The sequence below is a fragment of the Mustela nigripes genome, chromosome 4, assembly GCF_022355385.1.
Source record: "Mustela nigripes isolate SB6536 chromosome 4, MUSNIG.SB6536, whole genome shotgun sequence".
NCBI classification, from domain to species: domain Eukaryota; kingdom Metazoa; phylum Chordata; class Mammalia; order Carnivora; family Mustelidae; genus Mustela; species Mustela nigripes.
In genome coordinates, this window is record NC_081560.1 from 161,683,924 (window position 1) to 161,697,767 (window position 13,844).

Consider the following 13,844-nt stretch of genomic DNA (forward strand, 5'->3'; position numbering starts at 1 on the left):
AAGAGCGAGGCTGAGTTAAAGGACCAGATTGCAGCGCTTGGGTAACAGCCTTTGGATAGTGGTTTGAGAAGGGCAGGTTTTTGGCATCATCCAAAACTGAATCCTGGTTCTTGCGCCAGTGTGATCTTGGGCAAGTTTTCTTATCGGCCTTGATTTTCTTATCCATAAAAAGGATAAAACCAAACTCAGAGGTTATTGGAAGACTAAAGGAAATAATATCTGTAAAGCACTTTTTGGTATTGCTAATAGGTATGAAGTTTCTTTTGGGGGTAATGCAAATGTTCTTAAGTTAGATTATGGTAATGGCTGCACAACTCCGGAAATAAACTAAAAGCTACTTAACTATACAAATGAAATGGTGAATTTTATGGTATGTAAATTAGATCTCAATAAAACTGTTACAAAGAATAATCAGTATGTGGCAGCTGCAATTATGATCTATTTCAGCTCCTGATCAGAGTACTTCTTATAGGCCTGCCTCACTGGAATTGCTCTCCAAACCACCTCTGTAGATTTTCCTGTTGTTGTTGTTTTAGAGAGAGAACAAACAATGGGGAAGGAGCAGAAGGAGAGGGAGAGAGAGAATCTCAAGCAGTTCCAATACAGCGCTTGATCTCAGGACCCTGAGATCATGACCTCAGCCAAAATCAAGAGTTGGACGCTTAACTAACTGAGCCATTCAGGTGGCCTCCTGCAGATTTTCTGATTATAGCTGCATTATCTTTAAAAAGTATCTGGGTGGTATCAACAAAGGAGAATGTTATTTCTTCCTCACATAAAAAAGATCCAGAGGTAGGCAGTCTAGAACTGACTTTATGTCTTTTTTTTTTTTTTAAGATTTTATTTATTTATTTGACACAGAGAGACACAGCAAGAAAGGAAACAGAAGCAGGGGAAGTGGGTGAGGGAGAAGCAGGCTTTCCTCTGAGCAGGGAGCCAGATACAGGGCTCAATCCTAGGACCCTGGGATCATGACCTGAGCCAAAAGCAGCTGCTTAACGAAGACTGAGCCACCCAGATGCCCCATCCTTTGTCTTCAGAAATTGTTTGGGATTCCTTCAAATGCACTGCTCTCACATGGTTCAGTATGGCTGCTGGAGCTCCAGCTATCATATCCACATTCCAGGCAACAAGATGAAATGAAAAAAGAAAGGTTTGCCCCCGCTCCTACTAGGGAGACTTCTGACATATCTCACTGGCCAGAACTGAATCACGTGGCTCCATCTAGCTGCCAGAGAAGCTGAAAATTGTCATTTGGGGGCTCTGGTGCTGCTGCAATGTGGGGCTCATTGAGGGGAGAGTGGTACTGGGAAGTGAGCAACAGCTTCTATCTAACGAAGGGAGGCAGAATACAAAGATGATAGATAGATAGATAGATAGATAGATAGATAGATGAATGACAGATAGATCTTTGAAAAGAATAAATATTGCATAGTTTGCCTCCAGGGAGGGAGGCTGAAGACAGGGATGGGGCTGGACTTTTCACTTGGTTCATTTTGACCTTTAGAATTTTGAACCATGTGTCTGTATTACCCTCTTCAAATAAATAAAACTAGAATATTTTTTTGAGAAGACTGAATTGTGCTACCTGATCTACCTGATTTCTAGTTCTGTGGATTCCGCGGCTGTCCCAGGCATCCAGGCAGGCACAAAACCTCTGCAGATTAACCTCTGAGCTCAGGTCATGGTCCCAGGATCCTGGGATCTAGCCTGCATCAGCCTCTCTGCTAAGCAGGGAGCCTGCTTCCCTCCCCCGCCCCCCCCCCCCCCCCAGCTTGACACCTTCCTAGCTGATCTGCAGATCCAAGACTGCCTAGCTCTTCCCTTCCTGCTGTCATCCGTTGGGCAAGGGCAGCTCAATCTTTTCTGCAGTTCCATAAATGGGAGTGCTAACTGCATCAGCCTAGAGGGGGTCAGCCTGAGGAAATGGGCTCCCGATTGGGCCACTGTTTACCTATGACAAACACTCAGTAAGGGTTTATCGGACCCTTGTCTTTTTATCTCTTCATTCTTCTCCTGTGCCAATGGTAGATGTCCCTGAGCCTAGCGTAACTCAACAGCTAGCAGACAGGCCCTCAGCCCTCAGCCTCAGTTTTTCCATTGATTCTTAGAACTCCCCCAGAACCTCAGTAAATTTCTCCATGGCTTACACATGTTACACAACCCCTTGAAATGACTCACTCTAGTTCCCTAGCACAGCTCCAACAAATCTCCAAAAACTTGGGAGACATCTAGGTGACTCAGCCGGTTAAGCATCTGCCTTCAGCTCAGGTCATGATCCCAGGGTCCTGGGATGGAGCCCCACATTGGACTCCCTGCTCAACAGGGAGTCTGTTTCTCCCTCCCCCTCTGCCCCACTGTGCTGTTTCTCAATCATGTTCGATCTCAAAAAAAAAAAAAAAAAAAAAAAAATCTCCAAAACTTGGTACCTTATAACAATAGAAATTGGGCACCTGGGTGGCTCAGTGAGTTAAAGCCTCTGCCTTGAGCTCAGGTCATGGTCCCAGGATCCTGGGATCGAGCCCACATCAGGCTCTCTGCTCAGCGGGGAGCCTGCTTCCCCCCACCCCCACCACCCTCTCTCTGCCTGCCTCTCTGCCTACTTGTGATATCTGTCAAATAAATAAATAAAAATCTTAAAACAAACAAACAATACAAATTGATTCTCTCAAAGTTGGAGGTCAAAAGTTGAATATCAAGGTGTCAATTAATAGGTTTGTTTCCTTCTTGGGGACTCAGAGACAGAGGCAGCTCTGTGCTCTCTGTAAGCTTCTAATGACTGCTGGCAATCCTTACCATTACCTGGCTCGTAGCGGGATCTCTCCAATCTCTGCCTCTCCAGACACACAGCATTCTCCCTGGGTGTCTCTGTGTCCCAATTTCCCTCTTTTATAAGGAGGCCACAGGGCGCCTGGGTGGTTCAGCCATTAAGCGTCTGCCTTCAGCTCAGGTCATGGTCTCAGGGTCCTGGGATCAAGTCCCACATCAGGCTTCTGCTCAGTGGGGAACCTGCTTCCTTCTCTCTCTCTGCCTGCCTCTCTGCCTACTTGGGATCTCTCTCTCTCTGTCAAATGAATAAATAAAATCTTTTAAAAAACAAACAAACAGGGGCACCTGGGTGGCTCAGTGGGTTAAAGCCTCTACCTTCAAGTCAGGTCATGATCCCAGGGTCCTGGGATCAAGCCCCACATTGGGCTCTCTGCTTGGCAGGGAGCCTGCTTCCTTCTCTCTCTGCCTGCCTCTCTGTCAAATAAATAAATAAAATATTTAAAACAAACAAAAACCTAAAATAATAATAATAATAATAAGGAGGCCAGCCACTGCAATTGAGTCTACCCTCATCCAGTTTGACCTCATCCTAACTTGATTACATCCGCACAGACCCTCTTTCCAAATAAGGTCCCATTTGCAGGATCCTGGCAGACAGGAATTTGGAGGGGACTCCTTTCAACTCAGCGCACTCTTCAAGTTTCCACCTGCCCTGCTGTGTCCTTCTCAACCCCATCCTGTCTTGGGTCCTTTCTGCTTTTATAAAGAGCAAATTATTTCACACTCCGGAACCCATGCTCGCCCAGAGCCGTTTATCCATTTTAACCACCGAGTTACAGACCCCGCTGCTCCTAGCACCCTGCTTAACCAGCAGCCAGTTATCGTCTCTGTCCTATCAGCAGCCTCAAGACATTTTCAACTTCTGATTTCTCCGTTTCCACCTTCCTCAGCTGCTACTCTGCTGAGAAGTGTTTAATATCTCATTAGCACCTCTTCGTAGCTCGGTGTGAATCCCCTCATCTCTTAAATTCTCTGTGTACAGGGGCACCTGGGTGGTTCAGTGGGTTAAGCCTCTGCCTTCGGCTCAGATCATGATCTCAGGGTCCTGGCTGGGATCAAGCCCCCCTTCCCTCTCTCTCTCTGCCTGCCTCTCCACCTACTCGTGATCTGTCAAATAAAATCTTTAAAAAAAAAAAAATTCTGTGTACAAATCCCTCCTCCCCAACCAGCTCAGCTCCTAGAGCCTCCGGATCTGGGCACTGGGCAGCAGTGAAGGGACTGGTAAGGAGGGGATCCCATGTTTGCCTTGCTGCGGCAGAGGCCCATCGCTCAGCCCTCAGGGATGCTGCTGGCCTCTGAAAACAATGTCAAGCCTCATTCCTGCACAGAGAGGCCAAGAACTTAATCAAGCTGCAGCAGACTGTCTACACATCCTTTCTGCACTGGAGAATGAGTCTACATGGTTCCCAAGCTGGGTGACAGGCAACCCAGCAGCCGGATGTCTCCTCTCTTCCTTCCCTCTGGCCAGCTCTGCGCCTCCCAAGCCCCGGGGTAGTTCTCAAGGAAAGTCATAAATTAATCAACTCTTTTATGTGGCTTATCTTTTTTCTAGCATTTGATCCTAAACAATGTCCATCGACAGAATTGAAAGAATTTGACCATGGGGCGCCTGGGTGGCTCAGTGGATTAAAACCTCTTGCCTTCTGCCCAGGTCGTGGTCCCAGAGTCCTGGGATGGAGCCCCACATCGGGCTCTCTGCTCAACAGGGAGCCTGCTTCCCCCTCTTTCTCTCTCTGCCTGCCTCTCTGCCTACTTGTGATCTCTGTCTGTCAAATAAAATAAAATCTTTAAAAAAAAGAATTTGACCATGATCTATCCTATTACCCAGCACCTAGATTCTACCATTAATATTTTTTAGCATTTAAAGAATTGACATACACTTTTGAAGTGTCCGCTTGTGGTCTTTACTATATTCACAACATTGTACAAACATCACCACTAATACCGAAACACTTTCATCACCCCAGAAGAAACCCCCTACCCATTAGCAGTTAGTCCTAATTCCCTTCCCCTCCCATCCCCATCAACCATTAATCTACTTTGTCTCTACGGATTTGTCTTTTCTGGACATTTCATATAAATAGAATCATACAATTCGTGGCCTTTCGTGTTTCATCTCTTTTATTTGGCAAAGGTCTTCAGGGTCCTTTGATGTTGTAGCATAGAAGAGTACTTCATTCCTTTTTTTTTTTTTTTAAAGATTTTATTTATTTATTTGACAGAGATCACAAGTAGGCAGAGAGGCAGGCAGAGAGAGAGAGAGAGAGGAGGAAGCAAGCTCCCTGCTGAGCAGAGAGCCCAATGCGGGACTCAATCCCAGGACCCTGAGATCATGACCTGAGCCGAAGGCAGCAGTTTAACCCACTGAGCCACCCAGGCGCCCACTTCATTCCTTTTTATGGTGAATAATATTCCATTGTATGAATAGATTACATTTCATTCTTCCATTCATCATCCAATGAACATTTGGGCTGTTCTACTTCTTGGCTATTACAAATAAGGCCATGAATGTTTCTGTGCAATGTGTCGTGGGGACACAGGTTTCCAATTCTCTCAGGTACATATCTAAGGAGTAGAATTGCTGGGTCATATAGTAACTAACGTTACATTTCACTCTTCGTGCTTTACCCTCTATCTACCTGTCTCCTGTCTCAACCATCCTTCTAACCAAATATTAATCCATCTCACATTTGTATACACTTGAGAATAAGTTGCAAACATCAGTACACCTCATCCCTAAACTCATCAGCACGTCTATTAACTAGAATTCTAGTATTTGTTTAGTTCTTTTCTTTGCAGGTAAAATGTACATCCAATGAATTCTATGTGTACGATTCAATGAGTTTTAACAAATGCATACACCTGTGAAACCCGACCATCAGGCCCCTTCCAATCCAGTTTTGCCCCCACACACCCTCGCCAAAGGCAATCTGTCTTCTGATTTTTTTCCCACCAAAAGTTAATTTTGCCTGTTCTGGAACTTCACATAAAGCCATATAGTACGTACTCAGTATATTGTCTCTGAGATGCACCCGTGTTACAGGATGTAGCAATATTCCAGTCCTTTTGGCTGTGGAAGAGGATTCTGCCACCATCACCAGGTGAATGGGCCACCATTGAGCTGCTGTTTTTATGCTGTTTCCAGCTTTTACGGATAAAGCTGCTGTGCTCATCAGCCATCGGCTTCAATGTGAACCTAAGTTTTTATTTCTCTTAGGTAAATGCCCAAGATTGAAATTCTTTCATTGGTTAAGTATATGTTCAGCTTTCTAAGAAAACTCCAGACCTCTTCCCAAAGTGGTTGTACTATTTTTCATGCCCAAAACGATGTATGAGGGACCCCTGGGTAGCTCAGTCGGTTAAGTGTCTGCTTTTGGCTCAGGTCATGATCCCAGGGTCCTGGAATGGAGCCCCACATCAGGCTCCCTGCTCAGAGAGAAGCCTGCTTCTCCCTCTCCCACTCCTCCTGGTTGTATTCCCCCTCTCTCTGTTCAATAGATAAAATCTTAAAAAAAAAAAAAAAAGTAACATCAAAAAAGAAAAGACACATTATTTAAAAAAAATGTGGGGCGCCTGGGTGGCTCAGTGGGTTAAAGCCTCTGCCTTCGGCTCAGGTCATGATCCCAGAGTCCTGGGATCGAGCCCCGCATCGGGCTGTCCACTCCGCGGATAGCCTGCTTCCTCCTCTCTCTCTTTCTACCTGCCTCTCTGCCTACTTGTGATCTCTGTCTGTCAAATAAATAAATAAATAAAATCTTAAAAAAAAAAAAATGTATGTGGCTTACCAACTTTGAACCAAAGAATAAAAACACTATTTCCATTTAAACTTCCAAATAATTAGGTGCAGAATATTGTAGCTAATGTCTGTCTATCTTGACCATACTTTCAAAAGAATAATGACTTAAAATGAGGGGATGGGGTGGGAGGTTGGGGTACCAGGTGGTGGGTATTATAGAGGGCACGGATTGCATGGAGCACTGGGTGTGGAGAAAAAATAATGAATACTGTTATGCTGAAAATAAATAAATTAATTTTTTAAAAAATTAAAAAAAAATAAAATGAGGGAATGCCCTTTCAAGATAAAAAGTGCTCAACAGGGGGTCCTGGGTGGCTCACTTGGTTAAGCATCTGCCTTCAGCTCTGGACATGATCTCCAGGTCCTGGGCTCTAGCCCCACACCAAGCTCCCTGCTCAGCAGCAAGTCGGCTTCCCTCTCTTTCCCTCTGCCCTTCCTCCCTGCTCATTCTTTCTCTCTCTCTCTCTCAAATAAATATATATTTTTTTAAATTCTCAATAAGCCAGGAGTAGAAGGGAATGTCCTCAACCTGATGAAGCCATCTTTTTATAAAAACCCACAGCCAACATCATACTTGATGATGAAAGACTGAATGCTTTTCCCCTCACCATTTCTACACCACATTGTTCTAGGTCTAGACAACTGGACCAGAAAGATAAAAGGCTTCCAGACCAGAAAGAAAGAAGTAAAACTATCTTTCTTTGTAGATGTTATGATCATATAGAGAGAAAATCCTCAGGCAGCTACTAAAAAGAAGTAATGAATTTTTTTTTTGAAGATTTTATTTATTTATTTATTTATTTATTTATTTGACAGAGAGAGAAATTACAAGTAGGCAGAGAGGTGGGCAGAGAGAGAAGGGGAGGCAGGCTCCCTGCTGGACTCTGAGATCCTGACCTGAGACAAAAGCAGAGCCTTAATCCACTGAGCCACCCAGCCACCCCAAGAAGTAATGAATTTTATGAAACCCCATAGAAGTCCAGATTTCCAGGGCACCTGGGTGCTGAATGGGTTAAAGCCTCCGCCTTCGGCTCAGGTGGTGATCCCAGGGTCCTGGGATCAAGCCCTTCATTGGGCTCTCTGCTCAGCGGTGAGCCTGCTTCCTCCCTCTCTCTCTGCCTACCTGTGATCTCTGTCTGTCAAATAAATAAATAAAATCGTTTAAAAAAAAAAGGAAGAAGAAGAAGTCCAGATTTCCAAGATGTAAAAATTCACTGGCTTTCTTCAAACTGCCTCTTCCTTTATCCCCACATTCTTCTCTCCACACTTGGCAAGAATAACGCAACTCTTTTTTTTTTTTTAAGTTTTTTTCTTTTTTTAAAGGTTTTGTTTGCTTATTTGACACACACACACAGAGAGAGAGAGACCACAACTAGGCAGAGAGGCAGGCAGAGAGAGAGGGGGAAGCAAGCTCCTGAGCAGAGAGCCTGATGTGGGGCTCAATCCCAAGAACCTGAGATCATGACCCGAGCAGAAGGCAGAGGCTTAACCCACTGAGCCACCCAGGCGCCCTAACTCAACTCTTTTTAAACAACTACCCAGGGGTGGCTGGGTGGCTCAGTGGGTTAAAGCCTCTGCCTTCAGCTCAGGTCATGATCCTGGGATGGAGCCCGGGATGGAGCCCTCCATAGAGCCTGGCATCAGGCTCTCTGCTCAGCAGGGGAGCCTGCTTCCTCCTCTCTCTCCCTGCCTCTCCGCCTACTTGTGATCTCTGCCTGTCAGTAAATAAATAAAATCTTAAACAAACAAACACACAAACAAAAAACAACTACCCACCTATTCCCTCCATGTCATTCCTCCATGAAGGTTTGCTCCTGTTATTACACATCTTGGAACTGCCCACCAAAACCCTTGTTTCTCTTCATCTGGACCCCAGAGTTCCCCTGGTACTCCGTTTCTGAATTAGATTACTCAGTATTTTAAGCAGCTCCCTACTGCCTGGCTTCTGTATTTGTGTGTCCATGTACTGTGGCTAATTTTTAAAACAGCTTTATTGACATACTTTACATATGAAATTCACTCAGTTTAAGAGAACGTTCAATGATTTTTAGTAAATTTACTAAGTTATTCAACCATCACCATAATCTGGTTTTGAATATTCCTCTCACCCTAATAATATTATCTCCCCTGGTTGGCTCCTAAGGACTGGACCACCAGAAGTCTATCTACAAGCTTAGAGTTTGGAAGTTAGGCCTGAGGATTTGGGATTTTGAATAAAGGTCTAACATCTCTGGGCAACAAGACAGCAAAGGATCATTTTTCCATCCCTCCTACTTTCTTTTTTTTAAAAAAAAAGGAAGTTCTGGTTAATCATTAAGCCAACCACAGTCTCTTGAAGGGTTAAACTCATCCGCATCTCCATTATCATCCAAATAGTTCATTTTGCCCTCCCGCTTCCCCCCCACCCCCAAGAGGATACTCCCCTGCTGATCTGAGGCATTTTTAAAGAACTTTGTAGCTCACTTCACACCCCCGCCCAAGACCGACGACCTCCTCTCTCCTGGAATGCCAGCCCCGGCCCAGGCCCGCTTGTGCCCTGCTCCCGGTCAAGAAACACTCACTGAGGCCTTTCTTCCCAATTCTAACTCTGCCACGGCTCCCCCGTCCCCGCCCCAACTCCCATCGAACCGCTAGGGCCCGGTCTTCCTTTTTATCCCTGTCGGCCTCGTTTCCCTAATCTCCAGGAAGATCCCGAGCCTGAGAGTTGCATCCTCGCCTCACTCGCCGGGTCAGCACTTCCCAGACGCTGGCACCCGCACCTCTCACGCGCAAATGCCAAAACCAGACGAGTTGACGCGCCTAGAGGAGGGGCGTGTGTGGGTGTAAGCGTCGGTGCTAGTGTGTGGAAGAAACCAACTAAGTCCACGCCGGTGTTCCTTTCCGGGAAATGCCACCCACGCCCGGCTGACAGAGCGAGCATCCGCACCCCAGCGCCTCCCGCACACACCATTCCAGGTTGGCGAGCTCAGAAGCAGCTAGACTTCCCCCTGCACGCGGGCCCAGTGGGCGCCCCGCCCCCCAACGGAACGGCGCACCCCCGGCTCAGCGCGGTGGTAGGGCCCGGCGGCGACGTCACCCATTGTTTACAAATCAACCCGAGCCGGTAGGATTCCGGCTCCCGCGGCTGCAGGCGCTCCCCGCGAGTGTCTGGTGGGCTCCCGCTTCCGCGTCCGCCTCGGCCCCGGCCCCGGCCCCGGCCCGGTCCCCGCTTCGGCCTCACCCCCGCGCCCCGCTCCGCCGCGACCCACCGAGTCCTGCCCGCCGCCGAACTCCGGGTGCCCGGGCGGGGGGCCATGCCGTGCCGGAGGGAGGAGGAAGAGGAAGCGGAGGGGGAGGCGGAGGAGGAGGAGGAGGACAGCTTCCTCCTGCTGGAGCAGTCGGTGACGCTGGGCGGCTCGGGCGAGGTGGACCTGCTGGTGGCCCAGATCGGCGAGACGCTGCAGCTGGACGCGGCGCAGGACAGCCCGGCCTCCCCGTGCGCGCCCCCGGGGCCGCCGCTGCAGCCCCCGCGGCCTCCGGCGTCGGTGCGGGCGGACAAGGCCCGGCCGCCGGCGCTGCCGCTGCTTCTGCCGCCGGCGCCGGCCGAGTCGGTGGGCCCGGCGCCCCCGGGAGCCCTGCGCTGCGCCCTCGGGGACCGCGGCCGCGTGCGGGGCCGGGCTGCGCCCTACTTCGTGGCCGAGCTCGCCGCAGGCCCCAGCGCGCTGTCCGCACTGGCCCCTCAGCCCGGCCTTGACGGGCCTTCGGGAGCGGACAAGCCGGGCGCCCCGCAGCCGCTGTCCGGCCCGTGCCGCCGAGGTTGGCTGCGGGGCGCCGCCGCCTCTCGCCGCCTGCAGCAACGACGCGGGCCCCAGCCCGAATCCCGCACCAGCGACGACGACCCGCACCGGCTCCTGCAGCAGCTGGTGCTCTCGGGGAACCTCATCAAGGAGGCGGTGCGGAGGCTTCATTCGAGACGGATGCAGTTACACGCAAAGCTTCCCCAGCGCCCGCTCACCGGGCCTCTCTCGGCCCCAGTGCATGAGCCCCCTTCGCCCCGCAGCCCTCGCGCGGCTTGCAGCGACCCCGGAGCGAGCGGGAGGAGGGCGCAGCTCAGAACTGGCGACGGCGTTCTTGTCCCTGGCAGCTAACACCCGGGGAGTGGCCACAGGGCCAGCCTCTGCCTGGAGGGCAAGGCATTCCCCAGAGGGCTGCATCCCTACTCCGACAGGTGAACTCGCGTTTTTGGAAGCGGGAAAATAAGCTAATGCAGACGGGGAAAGGAAAAACCGCGAATATTTTCGTGGGGGAACTAATGGGGGACCCCGATGCGTTTGAAAAACCGAAGGACTTGGCCCTCTTTGAGGCGGATTACAGAACGCACCCCAAGCTCACATTCAGTAGTGCTCCTTATTTGGCGTGACGAGTCCCAGCGGCGTAGCGTGCGATTCCACGCAACCTCTAGGGCCCTCCATCCCGGCGACCATGTGGCCACACTCCACGCGCCTCAGGATCGCCGAGCGCCCAAAGGACGAGGACGATCCCAGTTACTTGCTTTACCTTTTCAGGGCTGGTTCCTGATCCACTGGGGGGAGGGAGGGGAACAGGAGTAGACCATGATTTCAGGGAGAACCTCAAACTGCCAGACTTGAAAATTTACGACTCTTTAAAAAACCCATCTCGCGTCTTGTGGGTGCTGGTTCTTAATACAAAACACGCGGTACCAAGAAAGGACCATTTGGGGAGTTGGATAGGAGTAACGCGTGTTCTGCCTCCACTTAGCAGCTGGCTGCGGTTCTCAGAGCGGCGGGGGAAGGGCTCGCGCTCGGTGGGGATGGGAGGCGGGGGCGGGCGGTGCTGCGGAAGGGTAAGGTGAGGCTCGGAGAGAACCTTCCTTCCTCTCTCAAGTGTTTGCGCAGCCGACCCCCTCCTCCTCGGGTTCAAGGTCACCGTTTTCTCCGCGCGCGCAGGGTTCCGGGGCTTCAGTAGTGCACAAGAGTTGCCGGGTTGTGCCTGTACTCGGGAGAAGTGCTGGGTGTTCTGCAAGTGCTGGAGTCTCTTAAGGACACGCGCACCGCGGCCACCGCGGGTGTGGGGAGGCGGGGACATGCTGGGCGCCGGTGCCTTCCGCGGCGACCGCGCCCTGGGCTTTCATAGAAACGGCCCAGTCTTACCTCGGGTCCCGGCACTCCCCCGCCCCCTCGGCTCTGCTGTCCTACTCCAGGCGGGTGGCGCTGGCGCTCCTGGGGGCCCGGGCTGGGGGTTGGGGAGACGCCACGTGACGGGCACTCCGGGGACACAGCCTCGCACAGCAGCTTATAATGGACTCTCCGGGGCCATTTGCAATAACAGCTGCAATTCCCTGGATAGACGGAGTTGATTTCCTCCCTCTGCCCCTCCCCCAGCCATGCCAGCTCGCCTTTGTAAGTGAAGGAAACCGAGTAGAAAATGTGACCCTCCAAACGGAGAAGCTGCAGGCTTTGCCATTGTGAAGCGTGGTGAAGTGTTTTTTAACATACCGTTCGCTTACTCTGAGGGATCGAAAACCGTGTCGTTGGTGTTTTAGTTTTAAACAATTCAATGGCTTGTTCATCGTCCAGATGTGGCTGTTGAGGTATCTACACTTCGCACCGGAGTGTCAGGAATTGTGGCTGTCCTGATTATAGGATTTTAACTTAACTGAAATAACTTGTTTTTAATAAATGCATTGAGGTTTTTGTTAGGGCTTTTGTTTTGTTTGGTTGGTTGGTTTTATCCTATTCTTGCCTCGGGTGGGAAAGATGCACAAAACACATTTCTCTAATCCATAAACCTAAAAACACTTGGAATCCTTGTCAGCCTGCCTTGGGGATGGTAATTAGAGCGCCTTTGTGTCTGAGCAGCTCACTAGTTAAGCAGGGTCTGTGGCTGGGTGTGTATTGGTGCTGGCAGGAAATTAAATGAAAGTGAGGTCAGGTTTGGGACCAATCCCATTCACTAAAACCTTAGAGTCTTTGGATTACTAGTCCATGATGGAGATGTTTTATGAAGGGGCCTCTGACTGTATCAGCAGAGGACATCAGATCAGGCCATCACAGCAGACTGGGAGGCTCATCACCTTTTTTTTTTCCCTTCTGTGGTCATTGAAGACTTGTTTCACAAGGCAGTTCTTAAAGCTGGGGCAGCTCTTGGTTAGGGGCCGATCACGATACAAACCCACGGTGGGAAGGCTGGTTGGCAGTGTCTGAAAGGACTCCTCTCTCTGCCCTTGGCATGTTTGCTGCCATTCTCTACCTAAGCCGTGACCTAACAACCCGTCTCTGTCCCTCCCTCCCTGAGTTACTTCAGTCTATTCCCTCCTGGAAGGAGCCACACTAGGCGACAGATTACCCAGGGTTTGAAGCCACTTATTAAATGGGGTCCTTGGACAAGTTGCCCAACTTCTGTGGTCTCTGGTTTCCTCATCCGTGAAATGAGATGAGGAAAAGGTTCTCGGCAACTGGCAGGTGCTGGAGATGAACAGCCTCGTCCCTACTCCTTCCTTCCCAGCACTGCCTCTTGGCAACCAGACGACTGGGTCTTCAGTTTCTCATGAAAGAGGAGCATGCCATCCATGGTCCTAACAATGCTTTCTGGATTGACTGCTGTATGATACAATCTTAATTGTCTAACACACTTTCGGACTCTGTGCCTGGTGTCCGTACATCCCCATTCTCTCAAATACACCCACCATCCCCGATGGCCTGTGAGAAGTTCCTCCTGAGCACCCCAAGCCAGCTGTTTCCCACCTGTCCAGGAAGTGTGGGAGGCTTGTCCAGTGCTGCTCAGTAAGGGAAGGCTGATTACAGAGGCTCTCAGACAAATGGTGGGGAGGGGGAGGGGTGCTCCAGCCCTGCAGGAGGCTGCCACCTCTGGGCGCTAAGCAGGAGGAAAGTGGTCAGGTGCTGGCTGCCCCTGGCATTGCAGTAGCCCTGAGCTCCTTGGCTCCACTACTTTAGTGGGGATGGGATTTCCTGGACGTCAAAGGGTTAGGAGCAATCCAGGGCTGAACTGGCCCATGATTTGATGCCCCTTGCACAAACCGTGCTGGCTTGTAATGACCGGTTAAGGCTCGACTCAACCATGGGGTTCACTACTCCATAAAAAAGGAAGACCGGAGAAAACAAATGCCTACTATCACGCACTTTAAATACCCTATAGCCCGGGGACGCCTGGGTGGCTCAGTTGGTTGGACGACTGCCTTAGGCTCAGGTCATGATCCCAG

At 50.1% G+C, this 13,844-nt stretch overlaps 1 protein-coding gene across 1 annotated transcript; it reads left to right on the plus strand.

The window, feature by feature from the left end:
* The first annotated feature begins 9,505 nt into the window (after positions 1-9,505).
* Positions 9,506-12,325, plus strand: FRAT1 (FRAT regulator of WNT signaling pathway 1). Its single transcript, XM_059395912.1, has one exon. The coding sequence runs from the start codon at positions 9,919-9,921 to the stop codon at positions 10,750-10,752; it is 834 nt and encodes a 277-aa protein (XP_059251895.1). The 5' UTR covers positions 9,506-9,918; the 3' UTR covers positions 10,753-12,325.
* The last annotated feature ends 1,519 nt before the right edge of the window (positions 12,326-13,844 follow it).